The sequence below is a fragment of the Opisthocomus hoazin genome, chromosome 3, assembly GCF_030867145.1.
Source record: "Opisthocomus hoazin isolate bOpiHoa1 chromosome 3, bOpiHoa1.hap1, whole genome shotgun sequence".
Classification (NCBI taxonomy): domain Eukaryota; kingdom Metazoa; phylum Chordata; class Aves; order Opisthocomiformes; family Opisthocomidae; genus Opisthocomus; species Opisthocomus hoazin.
The window spans coordinates 104,851,590-104,873,936 of record NC_134416.1 but is presented as its reverse complement, the minus strand read 5'-3'; the positions used below and the strand labels follow the sequence as shown (position 1 = coordinate 104,873,936).

Genomic DNA, 22,347 nt, shown 5'->3' with positions numbered 1-22,347 from the left:
AGCAGCCTTTGCTGTGCAGGTTTCCTGGCCTCTCGGAATTATTTAGCAGTTTTCACGTGCCCTTGATTCATTTAGTCACGGAAGACAGCATCGGGCTCTTTAGTCTTCATTACTGTAGGTACTGCTTGTAAGCGGTACAGATGAGTGTAAAATGCAAGGATAACTTGCTACATTCATCCAGAACTATCCTGTAAAATCTTGAGTGTTCTTTAAAAAAGCTGCATAAATGCCTAAAGGCTTTTTAACTACCGTTGTAAAAAGAATGATAAAAGTGTGAAAAGGAAGATGTAACTGGACAATGTAACTGATTGTTCTGCCTACTCATTTAAAATTTTTTTTCAGGCACGTTAGAAACTTCAGCTTTACAGTATGATGAAACTGGTACTCTTGCTGCCATTACCGTTATTGCTTCCAGTTTAGCCAAGTGTTTATGCATGTGCAGTATTCATCAATAAAACATTTGCCTTCATATTTGTCAAATCTCTTAAGCATTTTGCATTTTATTTTGCTCATCCAAATATTTTGTGTTCTGCATATTTTCTCTTTTGCTCATGCTTTAGGAGTGAATAACTGAAATGTGTTTTATTTATTTATTTATGGTTTTAAGATGGAGGAAAAGAAGTACTCTCAATGCATCAGATTCTTCTCTACTTGTTACGATGCAATAAAGCTCTGGTGCCTGAAGAGGAGATTGCCAACATGCTTCAGTGGGAAGAACTGGAATGGCAGAAATACGCAGAAGAATGCAAAGGGATGATCGTTACCAGCCCTGGCATGGTAGGGCAAATAATTCTGATTGATGAACAACCCAATGACACGTGCACGTCTTGTTTCAGAGAGTTTGCTACAGGCTGAATTGGAGAGGGAAAAGACGACCAGTGACAGTTGCAGATCGCTGTAGGAACAGTTTATTGACTTGTTCCAACCCTGGGAAGAATTGCACCCTCTGCTGAAGGGCAGATTTCCAGATGAGCACTGTTTCAGTCTGCGCATTCAAAGGAAAGGCTGTGTTTTACGTATCTGAAACTGTGGTTTGCTCCTCTGCTTTCTTGTTTTCTCACACAGTCTTTATGTGCATGACCTCATTCTCTTTTCCCTGACACAGGACCAGAGAATTAGTAACTATTTGCTATTTTCTTTCATCTTTTTCTTTTGACCCCCTAGCTCTATTTGAAGTGCTCTATCCAGATTCTGCCTTGAATGTGGGAAAGGTGTTTTCTGCCTGTGTGCTTTTTTCCACATTGTTTCTATGTCGCTCTTACACTGAGGAATTTTGTGTACATTAATGAACACATCCATTAATTTTCGGTGCCAAGCTTGAAACCCCTATGGCCTTATTATTTTTGGAACAATTAGTATTTTAATGCATATGTTCTCGGAACACAGCTTCTTTCAACTCCAGTGTTTATGTGAGTTTAGCCCATTTTTCTGACTTTCACACTTAGGAAATGTGGGTCACAAGAATAGATGATGTCCATTAAAAGCTGCATGATTCGGATTGCCTGGTTTGGTCAATATCGCAAAGTGGTATCTCAGTAGTAGAGGCATATTTTGGACCTACTATTTTAGACTGCTATGCAGTTTTCTTGGTTGTAATACCTTTCTTTCTCTGACTTAGTATTCCTCCTTTGCTCATAGCTCAACTTCTTAGCTTCTCTAGAAAAAGTGTGACTTTGTGTCACGCCTACGGGGAAATTTAAACTGAAAAACCTGTCCCTAAACTGTAGGCAGTGTGACTTCCAAAATATATTCTTCAAGTTCATATTTTTAAGTGTGGCAGCATTACATTTAGTAAACTACTTTATAAGCTAATCGTAACTAGAGCAGGGTAATTTATTTTTCCCTTGATTTCATTCTGAGTGTTTTCATTCTGGCTAAAACTTGCTGAACCAAAAGGAAAATAAGATCATCTTGGCAACGTGAAATACAGAATACATGTGAACTCTCACTATGGAAAATGCTACCCAAGCTGGGTAAAATTGAGTACTAAATGAGAATCTTGTAACAGGAGTTGTTAGACAGCCTTAACTGTTTAACTTAACGTTGCCTGTGGTTTCTGTGATACGAGGTACGTGCTAGTGCACAGGTCATCAGCATCTGAATGGCACACGCTGGCATAACTTGGGTGGTTTTGCTGAAGATACACTGATTACAGCTAGCTGAAAACTTGCTTTTTTGTTTAGCATGAAGGAACGCAGATATGCTCCTTCCTTGTGTCACTGAACTATAAAAGTCTGTATGCACGAGAGTGCAGTTTGAGAGTGGTGGGGTTAATTTTGAGATTTGGTGTGATTTCTACTGAGAAAACTGCATTCTACAAGACAATGTTTTGAGAGATGCGTGTGGACATCAAAATATGTAAGAAATCTATAAAGGAAATCTGCAGCACTTTGAAAAATTGTCATGTTGTAATGCCACCATTAGAACAGGTTTTTTCTCTTAAGAAGATTGCAATGACTTTCTTAGTTTGTGGATTTTTTTCTGTTCCTTGCAGCATATTCCGTTGAGTACGAAAGTAAGTGAAAAACAGAGTATGAAAGTGTTTTATCTTCTAACATTTTAAAACGCATAGAAAACTGTTCTGTTACAGAGACAATGTGAAACTGTTTTAGAAAATGACAGCTCTTCAATTCAATTTTATCCACTTGACACAACAAAGTAAAAACACTAGATTTTATTTTGCTGCTTTCCTCCACACCATCACTTCCGAAATAATAATTCATCTTGTGAGCAGATCTAGGTTCTGTATATGTATTTTATTGTTTTTTAAAATGAGCTGTGTATATGCATGCTGGAGAAAGGAAAAAAATTTTCACAGGCATATGAATCCTATTTACTTTAACAACTAACAATAGTTCAGCATTACTTAAAACCATTTAATTTATTCATGATGTTTCATTAGTTCAGTGAAACTTTGTGTTGGAATAGATTTAACGGTTCACAAATTTTAATCCTCTTCAGTACTTCACACTTTCTAAAGTATTGCTGCTTTTCTCACTAGTACAAATAAATATGTATTTTAACATATTTTGTACTGCATCTATGTGCAATCTCAGCAGGTCTTCTAATATCAGCAGAGCCCTGATTGATGAGGTTTGGAGTAGGAAACAAAGGTAATGGGCCTCTGTTCTGTTAGAATTTCTTTGGGTTTGATGAGATTTTAAAAGCAAGGTTCTGAGTATTAGATGGTCTCTCGCAGCACTTTCAAAAGAACACGAAGATAAAAATCGAGAAGAATGATATCTAATTTGCTTGGGTCTTGTCTGCTGGTGTGCAGTTTATACCAGAAACAGCACCAGAGAGGAAGCTCGTGTTCGCCGTGCCGGGGGGGAAGAAGCACAGCCTAGCTGCTCCCCTCTCCTCACCGTCCGTCGGGGAAGGCACCGTTGAGATGAAGTCTTCAACAAGGAGTTCTTTTGCCCTGGTTGTTATCAGGCGTCTGTGAACAGCTGTGTGACGGAGTGACACAACTCAAAGGCAGTGGCACAGAAGTAAAGAGCCTGGTGTTGAGCGGCCCCGAGGCCACGCGTTTCCCACAGACCCTGCTATAGGCGTACTGAAAGCGCTGCTCCCTTTCACGCTTGTGAAGATCAGATTACTCCTGTTGACGTGTCTAAAATGTGAAACATTTGAGTAGGAAAAAATTATCTGCGTTTTTAAAAATTTATGGATATAATTGGCCATTGAGTGTAAGCATTGTTTCATATTCTGTTAATCGTATTATGGCACCTTGGTGCTCAGAGGAGTTGTGTGGCAAGGCGGCTTTTTGGAGGAGGGCGGGGATAGGAGTTCCTCATTTTTAATGTTCAGAGGGGTGAGAACCAATGAACATCTTCTGTGAAGATAAAAACTTTTCAAATTGGCTTTGTGCAAAACCCACTAAACCAGATAAAGTTAAATTTCAGGACTTTAAGCTTTGGTTGAGAGAACAACATTCTGCCTGCTACAAATCCTCCCCATGTTTTTCATTAGATTTTGTTGTGCTAATCCCTTTTTGTTGGAAGTGTGTGGGGAAAACCTTTTCTCTTCTTTTTTCTTTTCTTTTTCTTCTTTTTTTTTTTTTTTATAATATTGGCAGCATGAGCTGACTAACTTCAATTTTTTTCTTTTTTTTTTTTTTTTTTTTAATTTTGGCTGGGGAGAAGTAACTTTATGTTCAGTCATCATGTCCAAAGGGAAACTGATAAGCATTTTTCTCTTGGAAAATGTTTCTCTTTCTGAATGTCAAAGTTTTGAGTAAGTTTTTGTTTTCCTAGAATAGAGTGGAAGTGTGGCCACCTGATGAGGCTTACGTTTATTTCTAGAATTGGCTTTGCTTATCCATGCAGAAAATGGTTCCTGTGAACAGTTCTGCCGAGGTGGTTTGAAGGGTGAAAGCTTTGTTCTTGACACAGTTTTTATTGTTGTGTGAAGAGAATGGTAGGAGCTGCTTCTGTAACTCTGAAACTCATCTTTGAGAAATTCACCAGGATAAATTAGAAGTTTTGTGATGCGGGTAACTAGAAGTAATGCCCTTTTTCTGAAACGTTAGACAAGCAGAAAATATTGTCCTCGTCCAGCTGATTGCAAAGTCGGGAGTAAGCAAGCACGTAACAAAGCAGCTTGCCAGGTAATGGAGAAAATGTTTACTTGGAGACAAACTGTGTGCCTTCAGCTGAGTTTTTAAATATGTTAGATAAGGGACTGAAAGCTCTGTAAACAGCGTGTCTTCTACAGTGATGTGCAATTACTCAGTTTCTGCAGCTTTAGAGGCAAAGCGAAAGTTGTTTCCTTCTACACTGTCCTTTTTAACTATAAAAAGAACTTCTGTTTTGAAGTGTAAAAAGGACAAAAGTCTCCTCATTATACAAGACTGTATTCCTCGTTGCACCCATCAGCCTAGGAGCCTTTGCTAAGAGTAGCATGACAGATTTTTTTAATGCTGTTTAGTCGGTGTGATTGAATGGATCTAATAATGGCTTCACTTGCTTTGGGAAATCGGGAACAGAAGTAAAATTAGAGAGGTAACCTGATCTTAGCGAACTACTTAGGCGTGTGGGAGCTTGGGTGCCAGAATGCTAATCCTGATTTTATTTCCAGTGTGATGTTCGACCAAAGAAAGTTGCTTGAGGTTCTCAGAAATAATCAAACTATAAATTTCCTGACTTCTAAAATGAAAATAAAAAGACTTCCTTTTTTCACTGGGATGTCAAAGTCAATTAACTTTATTTCAGTCATTGTCATTGCCAAATATTTGTTATAGTATTAATGATTAGTTGTATGTGTATTTTAATAACCCTGCAATATTGCCGCTTCGTGGTTCCTGGATAGTGTGGGCTAGAGGCAATAAATTTTCCATGGAGCTGTTGTGAATTAGGTATATTTTGTTTTTTCTTCTAGAAACCCAGCTCGGTTCGTATTGATCAACTGGACCGTGAACAGTTCAATCCTGATGTAATTACTTTCCCCATTATTGTCCACTTTGGGATACGACCTGCTCAACTCAGTTATGCTGGAGATCCTCAGTAAGATGCTTGTCCTTCCATCTTTCGTTCAGAAACTCATTACTGTTGTGATTTGTGGCTTAAATTGGGCTTGTTTATGTGCTTGAGTCTGATAAGAAGCTGAGTGCTTATGACATTGGACACAAGCTCTTGTAAATTAGAGAATATAAGGTAGAACTTGTTTCTTCTGGCATAAATGAGGATCTGCTGAAGTAGATGTGCATGCATGTGCAGTATGAAATTTCTCAACCTGACAACAGCTCTTCTAGGTCAGACCAAAGGTTCCTCAAGCCCCACATTATTTCTCTGAGAGGCCAGATGTGGGTTTTTAGAGAGAGAGTAGTGTAACAGGAAGGCAGAGGGGGAGAAAGACTTACCCAGGCTTCCAAAGGTCTTTAGCCTATGGACTTCTGAGCTAGAGGATGTGTTTAGATCATTTTATTTAACAGCCCTGAATGAACTGTTCTTCTCTAGATTTCTCAAATCACTGTTTGACTCATTTTATGCTACTGACAGGGAGAAGATTCCAGGTAGTCACTTCCCCAGTACTGTTGTGCATCGTATGAAAAAGGACTGACTTTTGTGTCGGAGCTGCCACTTGATTCTTTAGTTAGATGCTTTTCAGGTCTGACATCTAATAATGAAGAATATAGCCATTTTCTGTTTGCTTTCTTCATGACATTGATGTTTCTTGCACCCTGCCATGTCCTGCTTAGTTGTCTGCTTCTGTGCCTTGAAGGACCAAGTCTACGTACTGTTTGCTAGCTTGGAAGTGGTTGCGTCCACGCTACTTTTCTCTGTACCTTTTACATCCTTACAGAGACTGGGAAGAATGTAGTGAACAAGTGGAGAGGGAATCAGAACTTCAAGCAGAGCAAGAAATACTGTTTCACTGTGGATTCATGTAGTGGCATGAAAGTGGTTGCTGGATTTTGTTCACAATTCTTAATTTCTGACAGTTTCAGGGAGCTCTTCCAATGATTTGGAGATCTGTTTTTTCTGAATGACAACAAACAGTGTAGAGCCCATCTCTTGTGCATGTATAGCTAAGGCTGTCTTTTTCCTCATGCATTTTCCTCCAGTGTCTCTTAAGGTCATTGCATTTCACCTGCATTTTTGAGGCCCAGACACGCAGCGACCATGAAATGACAGAGTTCTCAGTTCCTGGTGAGGTAAAGAGGGGGGCCAGCAAAACCACCACCATGGACTTTTGGAGGGCAGACTTTGGCCTGTTCAGGCTGCTGGTTGAGAGGGTCCACTGGGTGAGAGTCCTGAAGGGCAAAGGGGTCCAGGCAGGCTGGACATTCTGCAGGGAGGAAGTCTTAAAGATGCGGGAGCAGGTTGTCCCCGTGTGTCAAAAGATGAACCAGTGGGGAAGACGACCAGGCTGGCTGAACAGAGAGCTCTTGCTGGGACTCAGGGGGTAAAAAAGGAGGGTCTACCACTTATGGTAGAAAGGGCAGGTGACTCAAGAGGAGTAGAGGGGTCTCATGAGGTCCTGCAGAGAGGAAATTAGAAAGGCAACAGCCCAGCTAGAGCTCAGGCTGGCCACTGTTGTAAGAGACAGCAAAAAATGTTTTTACAAATACATCAACAACAAAAAGAGGGCCAAGTAGAGTCTCCATCCCTTGTTGGATGCGAGGGGGAATATTGCCAACAAGGATGAGGAAAAGGCTGAGGTACTTAATGCGTTCTTTGCCTGAGTCTTTAATAGCCACACTGGTTATTCCAGTCAGCCCCCTGTGCTGGAAGATAGGGAAGGAGAGCAGAATAGACCTCCCATAATCCAGGAGGAAGCAGTTAATGACCTGCCTAGTGGATGAGGGAAAGGTTGTTGATGTTGTCTACCTGGACTTTAGTAAGGCCTTTGACACTGTTTCCCACAGCATCCTCCTGGAATAACTAACTGCCCATGGTTTGGATGGGTAGACTCTCCGTTGGATAAAGAACTGGCTGAATGGCCAAGCTCAGAGAGTGGTGCTGAATGAAGTCCAGCTGGCGGCCGGTCATGAGTGGTGTCCCTAGGGCTCGGTTTTGGGTCTTTGGGGTCCGGTCTTGTTTACATCTTTATCAATGACCTGGATGAGGGCATTGAGTGCTCCCTCAGTAAGTCTGCAGATGACACCAAGCTGGGCTGGAGTGTCGATCTGCTTGAGCGTAGGAACGCTCTGCAGAGGGATCTGGACAGGCTGGATCGATGGACCAAGGTCAGTTGTATGAGTTTCAACAAGGCCAAGTGCTGGGTCCTGCACTTTGGTCACAACAACCGCATGCAACGCTACAGGCTTGGGGAGGAGTGGCTGGAAAGCTGCCTGGTGGAAAAGGACCTGGGGATATTGGTCGACAACCGGCTGAACATGAGCCAGCAGTGTGCCCAGGTGGCCAAGAAGACCAACACCGTCCTGGCTTGTATCAGGAATGGTGTGGCCAGCAGGAGCAGGGAGGTGATCGTGCCCCTGTACTTGGCACTGGTGAGGCTGCACCTGGAGTGCTGTGTTCAGTTTTGGGCCCCTCACTACAAGAAGGACATTGAGGTGCTGGAGCGTGTCCAGAGGAGGGCAGCGAGGCTGGTGAAGGTTCTGGAGAACAAGTCTTAGGAGGAGCGGCTGAGGGAGCTTGGTTTGTTTAGTCTGGAGAAGAGGAGGCTGAGGGGAGACTTTATTGCTGTCTACAACTACCTGAAAGGAGGTTGTAGTGAGGTGGGTGTTGGTCTCTTCTCCCAAGTAACTAGGGATAGGACAAGAGGCAATGGCCTTAAGTTGCATCAGGGGAGGTTTAGATTGGATATTAGGAAAAATTTCTTTACTGAAAGAGTGGTCGGGCATTGGAACAGGCTGCCCAGGGAGGTGGTGGAGTCCCTGTCCCTGGAGGTGTTTAAAAAATCGTGTGGATGTGACACTTCGGGATATGGTTTACTAGGAATGGTGTTGTTGGGTGGATGGTTGGACTTGATGATCTCAGAGGTCTTTTCCAACCTGTGATTCTATGGTTCATGTGCATGTATGACAGACATATTCTTCTACAACTACTTGCTCAGAAATTTAGATTTAATGTGGTAGAAAGTGGGAAGTGTGAGTACTTATCCACATAATAAAATGGTTTTTTTTATGTTTGAGTATGATTTTTAATCCTCCTTGTCTTTTAGTTTTCTTATTCATAAAAAGAAAATAATTAGACCAAAGAATATATGAACCACCTCTGTTTTGATGCTGAATTTCTTATTATTTGTAGAGTTCTAGTATCTTTCATTGAAAACAGTATAATGATACAAAAGTTATTCTTCCCACACTTTTAAACTTTCTTTAAAATTTCCATGGCTTTTTTTTTTTTTCCCCATAGCTGCTTGTAGAATTTAGGCACGCTTCAAAGCAATTTTTGTGAAAGACTTTTGTGGTGCCATCATAAATCTCAGGCTTACCTCTGGTGTATGTTTGAAATAGGTAATGCCCAGAAAAGATTTTCCTCTAGTGTGACTTTTCTTTGTGAGGTTCTAATACAGAATTTTTGTTATTGTAATCTGTTTATCAATTCTCAAACTTAACTGCAATAACAGCTTGTTCCACCCGTATTAATACTAGTAGTAAAACGTATGTTGCAGATCATAGATTCAGGTTCTTGTTTGGGGGTTGAAACCTCCTCATGGCGTTTGTTTTCTGGTTGGTTGATTTGTTCATTAACTCCTTTTTCTCCTTTGGATGAGGATTTGTCAGAAATAGATGTGCTATTCTGCAGATTGCAGAAATGCGGAGAACAGAGCATAAGAAAAAAAATCTATGGATTGACCATTTCAGATGTGTTTATAGACTCAAAAATTATCAGCATCTCTAGAGACAGAGAGTGTACTTTCAAGAATGCTGCAGAGAAATAGCTATGGAAAAAATGCCAGTAAAAAAAGATCTGTTTGTGTGCCTGTGAATGTGGAGTGATGGGAAGATTATGAAATGGTAACAGAGCTGCTGCTTCATTTACTGCTTTGCCACTGATGTGATAGCTTCCTTCTAAAACCACTGCTCTACATTGGTGCTGAGGAGGATCTTCTTTTATAATGTGAATATAAATTGCATGGGTAAATTTCTCCCCTCTGTCCTCTAATTCCCTGCTTCCTGTTAAAAGTCTAGTTTTATGGGTTTTCTTGAAAAAACACTACAGAGATGATACTATTTTGAAGTTAGCATAGTTTCCTAAGGACACAAGGTCCATATCGTGATTCTCGTGGTCGCTTCTCCCATAGCAACTTTTGAACCTGTTGGCCAATTGCAGCTGAATGTGACGGTGGGATGTTTTTTACCAATGGAGTGAGTTCTTACAAGTTTTGTGAAAATTCATGCTAGATTACAGAGGGACTCTCACTGAGGAAGAAATTCTGTTATTGAAGTTCAGTTGTAATCAGGCACCCCCAAAATATGGGGGCTAGACGGGTGGAGGAAACCAGAAGCCTTAAGTATATGCTAACCACAGAGAAAACTTGACTTGCTCTTTCTGTGCAGCCCAAACCCAGAGGGAATTAAACTTTTATTGCACTGTTCACAGAAGGACTTCGTGTTGCGTGTGACTTGTAGAGCACTTGCTCATGTGCTCCACTGAAATGTTGCAGCCAGTGTAAGGACAGACAGTTCTTGGGAAAGGTTACTACTGCTCTTCAGTGAGCGATAGGTAAACCCCGTGGAGAAGAGGAAGGTTTCACCTGCCTGGGTTGAGATGTCATGCTGGGGGCAAGTCTTTTCAGCACGTGGTGGGTGTCTGGGAGACCTGGGTTCTGCCCCGAGCTTTGCTGTTCATCTCACACTGCACAGTAGTGCCTCTTCTCTGCTGCTGTGTCCACGCCGCTGGAACAGCTGCAGAGGCACCGTCACCTCTCTTGGAAAACACTTTGAGATTTTTGTTCCGCGGCAAAAAGATGCTTGCAGACAATCTGTGCGTATATGGGTGCACCATTAGCAACCGGTGTGTTCATGAGGACAAGCGGTGAGAGGCTTTTGGTGTATTGACCAAAATATTTGCTTTCTGGTTTTGTCCTTCAGATACCAAAAGCTGTGGAAGAGTTATGTGAAGCTGCGTCACCTGCTGGCGAATAGTCCCAAAGTCAAACAGGCTGATAAACAGAAATTGTCACAAAGAGAGGTATGCTGGGCCTCCCGTAACTGATGACTGAGCACAGTAATTCAGGCTGGAATAAAGCCATATGACCACCCTGTTTATGGAAGTAATAGAAATCCTTCACAAAAGATTTTCTTTTCAGCCTGTTAACACTGATTTTATATTTATCTTTGCTTGTTAGTGAATGGATTTTTTTCCTTTTTTTCAGCTGTCAAACTACTGCGAGTTTTTTACTCAATTATAGAAATGATCATTACAGAACCGTAATTTCTTTATAGCCGATGCCATTAATGGTTTCAAGAATTAGCATAGAGAAGGACTTTTTATTTCAGAGTGCACTTTTAACTGATGCATAATTTTAAACATTGCTCTTCTGAGATAAAAACTGCTACACTTGTGCATGGTTTTAAACTGTAATTTATTAGGCAGTCTTAGTGACATTCCTTAAGATCTTTGAGTCAGAATCATCTGGTTGTTTTTATTTTCAGAGATTTTTAATGACAAATGAGGTATTTGTTGAATTTTTGTATTTTCTCTTTTTTTCCCCTGAAGTGATGAGCAATAAGCATTTCCTAAGTGCAGATGCTCGACTAATTGGGAATTAAAATCAGAAAAATAAAGTCACCTAAATATAGACTAAAGCAGCCTGCTCTCAGGTATCTGTTTTTTTTAAGATCTTGGACTGAAGCTTTGGATTTGTCTGGTGCATATCTACCAGGCACCGTTAATTGGACAGCTTACATAAAGAATACATAGAGAAGAAATTACCTTCTTTGGTACCGGATGGAATGTATTTAAGTGGTGTTGTGTTTTTATTTATTGATCAGAAACCTTGATGAGTCATAGAATTATAGAATATCCTGAGTTGGAAAGGAGCCATGAGGATTGAGTCCAATTCCTGAGTCTTCCCCAGGCTGCTAATTGTGTAGCTTTGGTGCAGTAAATGTTTGATACATTTGACATTGCACCTGATTTTTATTATTGCTACAAACCATAGTATGCTGTTGCGTGAGCAAGAGTCTTAGTTAACATTTTATTTATGCTGATATTAAATAAGCCTTTAGCTTCCTTACTTGTAAATGGAAAAATCCACAATGTTGTGACTTAACTGTGCCACAGTTGTGAGGAAAAAAAATTTTTGTCCCTACAGGGGATGTTTTTGTTTGCTACAGCTTTCTACACTCAGATCAAGCAAAAGGAAGATCATTGTTTTCTAGACGTCTTTTCATTAGGGACTAATGGATGACTTATGTGTACAATTGCAGAGGACTGGATGGGGGGGGTGATTATGTTTTGCTTCAAAAGACAAAACGCTCCTTTGGTGTTTATCACGTACTGTGTGGTGTGATGATTTTTGTTTCTAGACCATATTATCTAGCATAGTGAGTTTATAAAGTACTTCGCCGTCGGAGGCATGCGGGGCTGAAGCAGAAGCGTGGTGTGAGGCTAACCTATGCATTTTGCCAGTGAAGGTGTCAGTAACTTAGGAGCTGTAGTGCTGCCCCTGCTTGGTACATAGGCTTTTAAACATTGTGAATCAGATATTATGAGTAACACTGGAATGCTCATGAGCCAGTCAGCCTGAAACTACAGCTAGGTCTAGCCAACACCGTAGCACCCATCTCAGAAAACATCCTCCAAATGCAAACTTTAGACAATGCGTAAGGGGTGCAGTGCCGTAAGCATCTCTGTGCCCTCTGCCATCAGTCATTCACTTCTATGAGATTGTGTGATGTTATTATTTGTGAGAAGGTCATGCCTGGAGGCTTTGTTCCTCTAACCTAACTTTGAACATTTGCAACAGGTGTATAACATGGGACCTGAAGGCTCACGTTGAAGTCAGTGGAGACAGCAGTGCATTTTTTTGAAGCCATCTATCCCCCTTCATTGACTATAAAAGAAGCCAGGGCTAACTAGCCTCCTATCCTAGATGCCTCGGTATGGAGGTGTCTGAGGTTTGATGAATCTGCATCTGGATAGATGTGCCCCTTGGAACCACTCTGTGAGTCTCTGCGGAGCAGAAGACGGCACCCGTTCCTGCCCAGAGATGCTCACAGGCCTCAGACTGTGAAGCCGGGAAGAGACAGCTTTGAGCAAGTGCCCTATAGCGAAAAGGAGAAGGAGAGGGAGGATGGGTTGCAGCTTTGAAGGGTTTCATGTTCTGAAGAAGGAAGAGCACTGATGGAGTCTTTACCGTTAGTGCGTGCTGTGTGGGGAGCTTTCGTACCCTGGGGGCTCTGTAGTAATGGAACCAGGAGATCCTGATCCAGGGACGAGTTATGTCAGCTGTTTTTCTTTCATTCCATTTTTACAGAAAATATTTTCTTTTAATGAATCTGTCAGAATCTTTTCATGATTCTGCCCCTTTCGTAGTTTCTAGAGACAAATAAGCTGTTTATGCAACACCAAACAGCCAGTGGTCAAGGCAAAACAGGTTGGGTGGTTTTTTTTAGTTTTTAAATTGAAATAATATTGGTAGATTTCATCATAGTAGGCTCCAGGACTAGTAAATGCTGACCCCTTTCCCAGACTGGGAATATGGGCAATGTTGAACAGGAACTATTATCAGGTAGCCGAGGTCACAGAACCAAGCCTTTCTTTTACTGTTTTTCTCCTCCTGAATGCTTCAAACCAGAAGTGTTGACAGACTTGAATGAAGAGGTTGTTTTGCACCCAGGCATAAAGAAGGTGCTTTCATTATAAGGACCTTAACTTTCTTACTTATGCATCATCTTGGATGTATGAGTTGGACTGGGTTGTTTTGTCATTTGCAGTAAAATGGCTCTGTTCTCTTCTTAATCTGGCAAAATCCTCTGTCTACACTTCCACCACAGTGTGTGGCTGGCAGGTACCACATTTGGACTAGTCTTAGAAACCTCTTACCAAAAGCAACCGTTAAACGGGTGTTTGTGAACGCGCTCACGTGCGCAGTGATCCTGCTGGGTTGTAGAAGGTTCTTCACTGGAGCTTTGTTCTCTCCCTGTCTAGGAAGCACTGCAGAAAATTCGTCAGAAGAACACAATGAGACGTGAAGTGACCGTCGAGTTGAGTAGCCAGGGATTCTGGAAGACAGGGATACGCTCTGATGTCTGCCAGGTGACTAAACCACAGAGAAGTCTGATGTGTTTTCTTGCTTGATAGCTGCCGTTGACCACTTGCAAGGGTTTGCTGTGGTTCTAGGCTGAAGAACCAAATGGAAATTAATACTTTTGCCTGAATAAGAACTGTTAATTTAGGGAACTATTCGAGTGTCCTGTCCACCCCCTCCACACACATAAAAAAGTTATTTTAAAAATCTTAGTTTTCTTGCCACTGGTTGATTAGAACAAGGGAGAGAGGGTAGGAATGGCCAGCTTGAGGCTGGAGGTTAAACGAATGTTTAGTGTGGATCTCCAAGAGCTTCTTCATCCATCAGTTGGCCAGGTTTTAGATATTTTTATTTTAATGTATTTTTCTATTTAGATATTTAAAAAAAAACAACAAATTTTACAGCAAAGCATGAAGCATTACCTTTTTACTTTAGATAAAAAAAAAGAAAAAAACCCACCACAACTAACTTCTGGGTTAAAACAGGTGACCCTCAGTAGCAAGATATTTCAGATACTCTGTTTCATACACATGACACCTCCAAGGTATGGATTTCTGCCAGATTTTATTCTGAAGCAGTTGACAGCCACCAGCTTTGTGATAAAAATAAGTGCAATTTTTACATAATATTGTATTAGTAAAATTCAAGTAGTTACAACAGCCTAATAAATATACTAGAGGTATACTTGCATCATTTTTTTAGCTGTTGTTTTGGAGATGCTGTTAAGAATTAAATGCTTACAATTTAATATGGACTTAACAGTATGAAGTATAAACTTTGGGGTTGCTAGGCAAAGGTATAGGTAGAAATCCCATTGTTCTCCTGGAAGTCTGGTGAGGCCAAAGGGGACAGTCTGATGGGATAGAAATGCTAATAACTACAGTTGCTTTTCTACTGTCTGAAACTTTGTGGGGGATTCTACTATTGCTTTGGAAGTCGAAGAAAGAGAATAGTGGAACAGTATTTTCTCACATAGCTGGGGAAAATGACAGACCTTTTTTAATTTTTTGTGGTGAACTGTACCTGTTTTTATAGGTTAAGTAAGCAGTGTAAAATTCTAATTGAGGAGCCTTGAAACAGTTCTGTGTTATTCATAATATCTTCTGTGATTCATCTCTTCATGTCTTCTTGGATGTGCTTTTTTTGTTTTTTTGTTGAAGGACAGCAAAACACCAAAGAACGATGAAAGAGAAGCTATTTCATGTTTTTGTGGCCATCTGCAGCCATAATATCTAAATCAGCCAGTTCTGGTGTGAAGGTCCTTTTGTTTGATTTCTTTGTGAGGCCAAGAGTAGGCAAACTGTGTGTCTGTAACATGAAAGGCTGCTGCCGTTGCCACATGTTTTTTGCCAGATTAAAGAAGACTAAAACTAAATATGCAGAAATCAACTCTGTGGGCAGAGCTGAAGTGCAGTGATTTAAAATCAATGCTTTTAGAAGCATTGCAGTTTAGAAGATTGAAACTCCTTGAAGTCACTCTGGTAGCTTACAGTTGCTCTGAGTTCCACATAGCAGTAATGACGCTGGTCTTTGCACTCTCAGAAATGAACCACTTGGAGGGGGATGAAAAAGGGTGAGTGAAATGTTCCAAAAATGTAAAATGGCTGTGTTCTGCCAGGCTCCCCTGAAGTTATCCAGTAGATGAGGTGCACTACTTCTCCACTAAGCTGGGCAGTACGTACTATGCAGTGTGGAGGGATGGGGCCATGCTGAGAAGATGCCAACCCTCCCACCACGCACACACCCCCACCCCTGTCGTTGCCTGTATTGTTGCTGGTGTGCCCTCAACAGTTGTTTGAAGCATTCAAGGTGAGGAGAGAAATGCATGTCAAAATATTTCAGGTCACCTGGTTCTTCACAGTAGCTTCAGGTCAGGATCGTCTGCCAGCCTTGGGAATGGTGGCACTAGCTGGGGGCACCTGGGAGAGTCCCTGACTTGCCAAGCCAGCTGCAGCAAGAAAAGAACATGCAGCATAGTTAAACTCATATATATTTCAAAACAAAAAGAAGTTACTTCTACGTTTGTAACCAGATGCAAGTAGCAAGTACCAAGGTTATGGGATAACTCCTGTGGCAATATGTTTTCAGGAGACTTTTTTTAATCACCAGCCATTCTTTTCAGGTTTTAAAGCATATATTTTATTTTCTTATAAAGAGATAAATATGATTTCTTATAAATAGATAAATACATAAAACATCAGAATCATCAAATAGCTATAGTCCAACATGATGTGCATTAATCGAATCAGTCAAGTATTTAGTGCCATGAAAGCAGCACTTTGTCAATATAACTGCAAGAGTCAAATTAAAGGCCTTCTGCGTGCTCCCAGGGAGATGTCAATTCTTCGTTCACTGCACCACAGCTGATAAAAACCTAAAACTTTATATTTCAGTCTTCAAACTTAGGGCTACATGTGTTGGTATAAAGACTATTAAACCTTGCTTGAGGGAATCGTTCTGCTTAGTGTGGTGGAACATACAGGCAGGGCAGCGGAGTTGTGACATGAGACAAGTTTTGGGTTGCGTTTTTTTTTTTTTTTTTTTTTTTTTGGATTTTTTTGTAAGGAATTGCTTCTATGAAGGAATACATAGGAAGCACACCTGTACAGTTTATATGGAGATAGGAGGGGTATTCCCTGCCCTAAGAAAACTCTAAATGAGTGACATGGTAACAAAATAAAATTTCACTTACACTTACTCTATCTGATTAGAGTGGTTTTGTATTTTTCTTCCACTCAGAGATCCAGAGAGTCTTCTTCGTGCTGTTAGCTAGTTACTTCTATCCAGCAGAAAAGGACCTGGGGGTGTTGGTCGACAGCCAGCTGAACATGAGCCAGCAGTGTGCCCAGGTGACCAAGAAGGCCAACACCATCCTGGCTTGTATCAGGAATGGTGTGGCCAGCAGGAGCAGGAAGGTGATTGTGCCCCTGTACTGGCACTGGTGAGGCTGCACCTGGAGTGCTGTGTTCAGTTTTGGGCCCCTCACTGAAAGAAGGACATTGAGGTGCTGGAGTATGTCCAGAGGAGGGCAATGAGGCTGGTGAAGGTTCTGGAGAACAAGTCTGATGAGGAGCGTCTGAGAGAGCTGGGTTTGTTTAGTCTGGAGAAGAGGAGGCTGAGGGGAGACCTTATCACTCTCTACAACTACTTGAAAGGAGGTTGTAGTGAGGCGGGTGTTGGTCTCTTCTCCCAGGTAACTAGCGATAGGATGAGAGGCAATGGCCTCAAGTTGCACCTGCATAGGTTCATGTTGGATATTAGGAAAAATGTCTTCACCGAAAGAGTGGTCAGACATTGGAACAGGCTGCCCACGGAAGTGGTTGAGTCACCACCTCTGAAGTTATTCAAAAGATGCATAGACGTGGTGCTTAGGGACATGTGGTGGACTTGGCAGTGTTATAGTAAGGGTTGGACTCGATGATCTTAAAATTATTTTCCAGCTTAAAGGAGTCTATGATTCTAGAACTACTTTCCATGCCTGTGTTTGGTTCTCAAGAATTTCGCAGTTTTTTACTTAAACAGGAAGTATTGCCATGGGTTATTCTTAACTTTACAATCTTGTAACATTTGCCAGTTTGTATTTTCTGCTGATTTTTCTTTAATGGCATGCAGAAATCCATAACATCGTTTATTCTGTAAATCATAAATCATTGGCTTTGTATGCTTGTTGTTCTTGCATGTCTCCACAGTGTATACTTATCTTCTGTAATCATACACATTCCTCTTTCTGAAATTAATAGTGATAGCCCTCAGATTTTGATTGTCTTAAAACAAGTTATTCTTTTGAATATATTCTTGTCATGTAGCTAATAGGAATGACTAGAAGAACTTAAATTTTATAACAGTGTCACAAAAATGGTCACATGCATAAAATTCTTAAAATACTGACAGTTCTCCTGTAGCTCTTACTTTTCACTCTTATGCAAGATTTTTTAATGTTGATATCATACCAGCTGTACTACTGAACTGATAAACTGTAGCACTTGCTTATTTCAACCCAGATCCATCCGAAGTCAATGTTAGTGTTGAATTCCTGCTTTAAAACACTGAAAGAGGGAGACTCTTGTTGCCACAAAATAGACAAAGCCCTTAATTCTTCCTCAGAAGGAAATGAAGCAAGGCACTAAATGTGTTTGAAAATCAAATAGCTGCTGTTGTTTGGTGAAAGGTGGTTAAAGTTGTGTGAAGCTCCTCTTCCCTAATGTTAGGAGGCGGAGGGGAGATGGTCTTTCTTCATCTTTGGTACTCACCTAAAACTGCAGGGTGTTAAACGAGAAGGTACAAACATGCAGCATCGTATTCAGTCACGGCTTATTTACATTTGATGTTACTGGTGACCAGACATTTTTTACCTCATTCAAAATTCTTCAGTAGAAGACTGGTTTCCTGTATTTATTTCTTTAGCCTGGGCAGGGCTGTGTCCCCACGGTGGTTATGCAGATGGACAAATCTGATCTAATGAAGTGCTCTGATGGTGAAGGTTGGGAAACCATGGGATTGTTTTGTTCTCATTTAAACCAAAACATTAAAACTCAGTGTTGTGACAAATGGAAAATGTTTGTATTTATAGCTTAATCAACTGAGTGCTCTGTACTGTACACTGAAGTTGAATGCTTTTCCTTGTTGCCATTGTTTTTTAGCACGCAATGATGCTTCCTGTCCTCACCCACCATGTCCGCTACCATCAGTGTCTGATGCATTTGGACAAATTGATAGGCTACACTTTTCAAGATAGGTGCTTGCTGCAGGTAAGATACGAAACAAATAAACTCCTTGCTGGTTTGTCTTCCTGATGTTATTGAGTTTATCCATAATCCTACGTGCTGTACCAACTTGAGAAATGCATGGCATTGCCACAGCTTGGACATTCTTGTTTACCTGCACTGCAGATCTTTCAAAAGCTTCAGTTATCCCAAGAGACTTCTAAACAGAGACATCTATTGTGCACGTAGGCATACACCTACCTTTGCTCCAGTGGTAGGTCTGGCTTTGCTTGTAACGTGTAGAAAGACAGATATGTTTACTGAAAAGAGTGTCAGGTACATTACTCATTATTTCCATGTAAGTTCATTTTTAGATATTTGTGAAGAATATGATGTTCTTCTGCAGATGAGCATACATGCCTTGCTTCTTCCTGTTATAGTCTGTTGTTCCAAAGAAGAATAACTTCAGCATTGCCTTTTTATTTCGCATCTATGGCTGGTGAAAAGGAATTTGCAAATTTCTGTTCAACTCTTGATTTCTGCAAGTACATGATGAAATTTTTGCATTTACTAACAAGGGCAGGAACTGGAAAGGATAATTTTTTAATCTGTTTTAAATGCAACCACGTTGCATAACCAGTCATTTATGTAAGTGCGTAGTTGGAATTGATCAGCTCCAGAAGGCTGACTCTTGGCATGGTGGCCCCTTTCGCCCTACGTTTTTGTTGAAGTTACTGAAGGGAAATAGAGACATCTGTTCAGGGTTCCCCCTTGAAATAAGCATCATCTCTCTCTACTGACTAGGGCTCAAAAAGGTGAATTTTCTCCAAGTTAAAAATGCAGTTTCTGTATGTGTATGGAGACTTTACTCCCAAACTACTTTAAGCAGAGGCTTACGGAGAAATCTTTTCTCATAGCTTCTCTGTTTTCTACAAGTTGGTTTTCAGGGCTTGTGCTACTGAAAGTTACATTAAACATTGAGCATCTTATAGGATTTGGTTGTTTGTAGCCTGCCTTAGTTTTAATATGAAAGGTAAAAATTCAGTGATGGAAATCTTCAAAATGTTGATTCCAATCACACAAACCAAAAAGCAAATTGAAAGCAAAAAGGGGAGAAAGCTTAAGATGAAGCGTGTCAGCATTATTCAAATTAATGTTTAGTTACAACAAAGTACTTCTTAATGCTTGATTCCTATGCATATTTATTTAAAACCTACAAACTTGTTCCAGAAGAGAAAGAGCTTTTTAAAAACATGTATAGTACCACTCACCTACTTAAGCATAGGCAATATTAGATGTATAATTTTGCACTGATTTTCTGTGTTTCATCATGATGTGTTCTTTTTAAAGTACAGACTGGGCAGGAAAGGTTACACTAATTTAACTATTCAGATAAATTGTAATGTGTCATCCAGTTCAGATGGAGCAGAAGTTGAGGATGTGCAATTATGACAAACTTATTAATATTAGTGGGGAATTAAAAAGGACTTGAAGAAAGTCCTTATTGTTGTTTAAATATAATTTTACTCTCTAAAATAATAAACTTCTCTAAGTGTTTTGTTTGGAAAGCCACAGATAACGTTTGAATGAACTACTGGAATGTCTTAGCTCACAGCCTACATCACCAGTCCTGCAAGTGTTTCAGAAGTAACTTTCTGCAGCTTGAATTTGCCAATGTATCTCTTGTTTCATATACAAGGTGTGTGTACACATGCATTTATACATGCATGACATTTTTAGGTGTATATGCGTAAAAGAGAGAGAGAAAACGCATGAGTTTGCAGGACGGAGTCATAAAAGCCAGCTGTAGGTCTATATACTGCTGCCATTTTTGTAGTGGTGGTGTCAGCAGCAGAGTGAGCTTCTGATTATGCTAGATGGTACAAATGGAAAACAAAAGACCAGTCCTTCCATTGCCATTCACTTCCAGTTGAAGAGTGGCCCTGTATAGTCATGAGAGAAAGAGGAGTTCTGTGAATAGCCCTGCCAGAGATCATATACTTGTTTGTTGCTGGTTGTTTTTTTGAAGTAGGAAAGTTTTATAGATCTTTAAATAACCTGAATCAAGTATGTGAATGGTTGTGAAGCTCTTATAGTTGTTCATATTTCTAATATGAATTGTTATGCTACAATGTTAGAGTGAATGTATGTTTAAATAAGCAAATGTATTGAAATCAGGTCAGCAAAGCTGGTAAGCAGAACTCTTGGGGCAAATTGTCAGTTTGTGCTTTTTCTCTTCTAAACTAATTTTTCTTTAAAGAAAATAACCTGTTGAAATTTAATTAGTCAAACTGATGATTGGGCATAAATGTTGCTTCTTTCTGACATCTGAAATAGCACATCCTATATTTAAATTGCTGGAACCAAGTTTCTAATTGACAACATCACTTTGTAGCCTTTCTTCAAACTAAAAAATAATGATTATTAGCTACCAGTCTAAGGTTTGGGTTTTTTTTTCCATTTGCAAAAATACAGCTGAGACTTGGTTTTTTCCTCTATGTGCTGCTGCATTATAGCTTGCCATGACTCATCCAAGCCACCACTTAAACTTTGGAATGAATCCAGATCATGCCAGAAATTCTTTATCCAACTGTGGGATTCGACAGCCAAAGTACGGAGATAGAAAAGTTCACCATATGCACATGAGAAAAAAAGGTATGCTGTTACTTTCTCTCACCTTACACTTAATCAACAAGAAAACCTTTTGTCCATTATTATTTTGTTGGGCAGTGTTCTTCTGAGATCCCTTCATTGGAGGATTTCAATGGTTATACACAGACACCAGTGAGATCTTTCTAAAAGACTGGATTTTGCAAATTAATCAACAAGTAAAGAGCTGACAATAAGCAAGGACAAGAAATGGGAGGATGTATTTTCTTTGATTTTTGGCAACTGCTGTTTTCTTAACTTTCTGCTCAACATGTTGAGCAAACTGGAGGTTATTTTGTAAAAGTGCCTTATTAATGTGAAGATGTGTGGTCTGTCTGCTGCAGAATATTCTTTACCCTTTAAAAGCATATTCAGCTCTAATTAAGTAAATTGTTTATTATTTATGTAATGTTTGGAATGTCTTTTTCATGCAAAGGTGGTACTTTTATCTGGCACTCCGAATTAAAAAATACAATAGTGTTGAAATGGGACTGCAGTCAGTTAGGCAGAGAGCATCTGTAAGGATTATACTTGCTTTAAGTAAACCCTGTAAATAATTGGATGATCTTGTGTATAGCAATTACAAAGAAACATTTTGAGTAATTATTTTCTAAGCCTAGTCAAATTGAATTAGTGGTTGTTTATTTAATAGTGCATTGTTTTTATTTCTAGGGATAAACACCCTGATAAATATTATGTCCCGTTTGGGACAGGATGATCCAGCTCCTTCCAGGTAATGAAAAGAATTGTTTGCAAGTAGGGAAGCTGTTGCAGAGGGAGATGTTTAGTAGAAACAACCAACCTACTGTCAGCAGCAGCTTTGGCAAATAGTTGAAATGGGAAGTCATTTTGAATTGACTTTTACATTATGAAGGTGTGCTGAACCTCCATTAGCAGTGACATAGTAAATGTTTGGTCATGCTTGTAGAAAACTCCCAAGGAAGGTTTTAACAGATAATTCTATCATTTATGTTTTATCCTTGAAGTGAGGAGGACTAAAAGCCTACCTTTTTGCTTTCTGCAGAATAAAAGATAAGATTTGTTTTTATTGTTATCATTGCTATAAATTGGATTCTCCATCACGTTTCCTCACAGTAGTACCTTCTTGGCATGGCACCTTGTTAACACGACTGTGATACTGAACGTGCACTTCACTGATTCACTGGTCCAATTTAAAGACACATGCAAAACCCATTAATGTTGTGGTGTAATAATCCTTAAATGACCGCTAAGAATTCTGTGCAAATAAGTAATGTTTAATATGTGGTTTATAGCCACAGACACCATATTTATCCAAAGTGAATAAACAAAGCTCATAGGGCTAATG

General features: G+C 40.1%; 1 protein-coding gene across 4 annotated transcripts in view; it reads left to right on the top strand.

The window, feature by feature from the left end:
- Window positions 1-22,347, top strand: part of DROSHA (drosha ribonuclease III) — an 82,942-nt gene that overhangs the window by 29,331 nt on the left and 31,264 nt on the right. For 3 of the 4 annotated variants that reach the window (XM_075417139.1, XM_075417141.1, XM_075417140.1), the window contains 7 exons: window positions 608-777; window positions 5,380-5,504; window positions 10,505-10,604; window positions 13,569-13,676; window positions 18,309-18,416; window positions 20,888-21,026; window positions 21,693-21,753. In XM_075417139.1, coding sequence (XP_075273254.1) covers window positions 608-777; window positions 5,380-5,504; window positions 10,505-10,604; window positions 13,569-13,676; window positions 18,309-18,416; window positions 20,888-21,026; window positions 21,693-21,753 — 811 coding nt within the window. The remainder of the gene's footprint in view (window positions 1-607; window positions 778-5,379; window positions 5,505-10,504; window positions 10,605-13,568; window positions 13,677-18,308; window positions 18,417-20,887; window positions 21,027-21,692; window positions 21,754-22,347) is intronic. The other variant, XM_075417142.1, reaches the window with a different exon arrangement.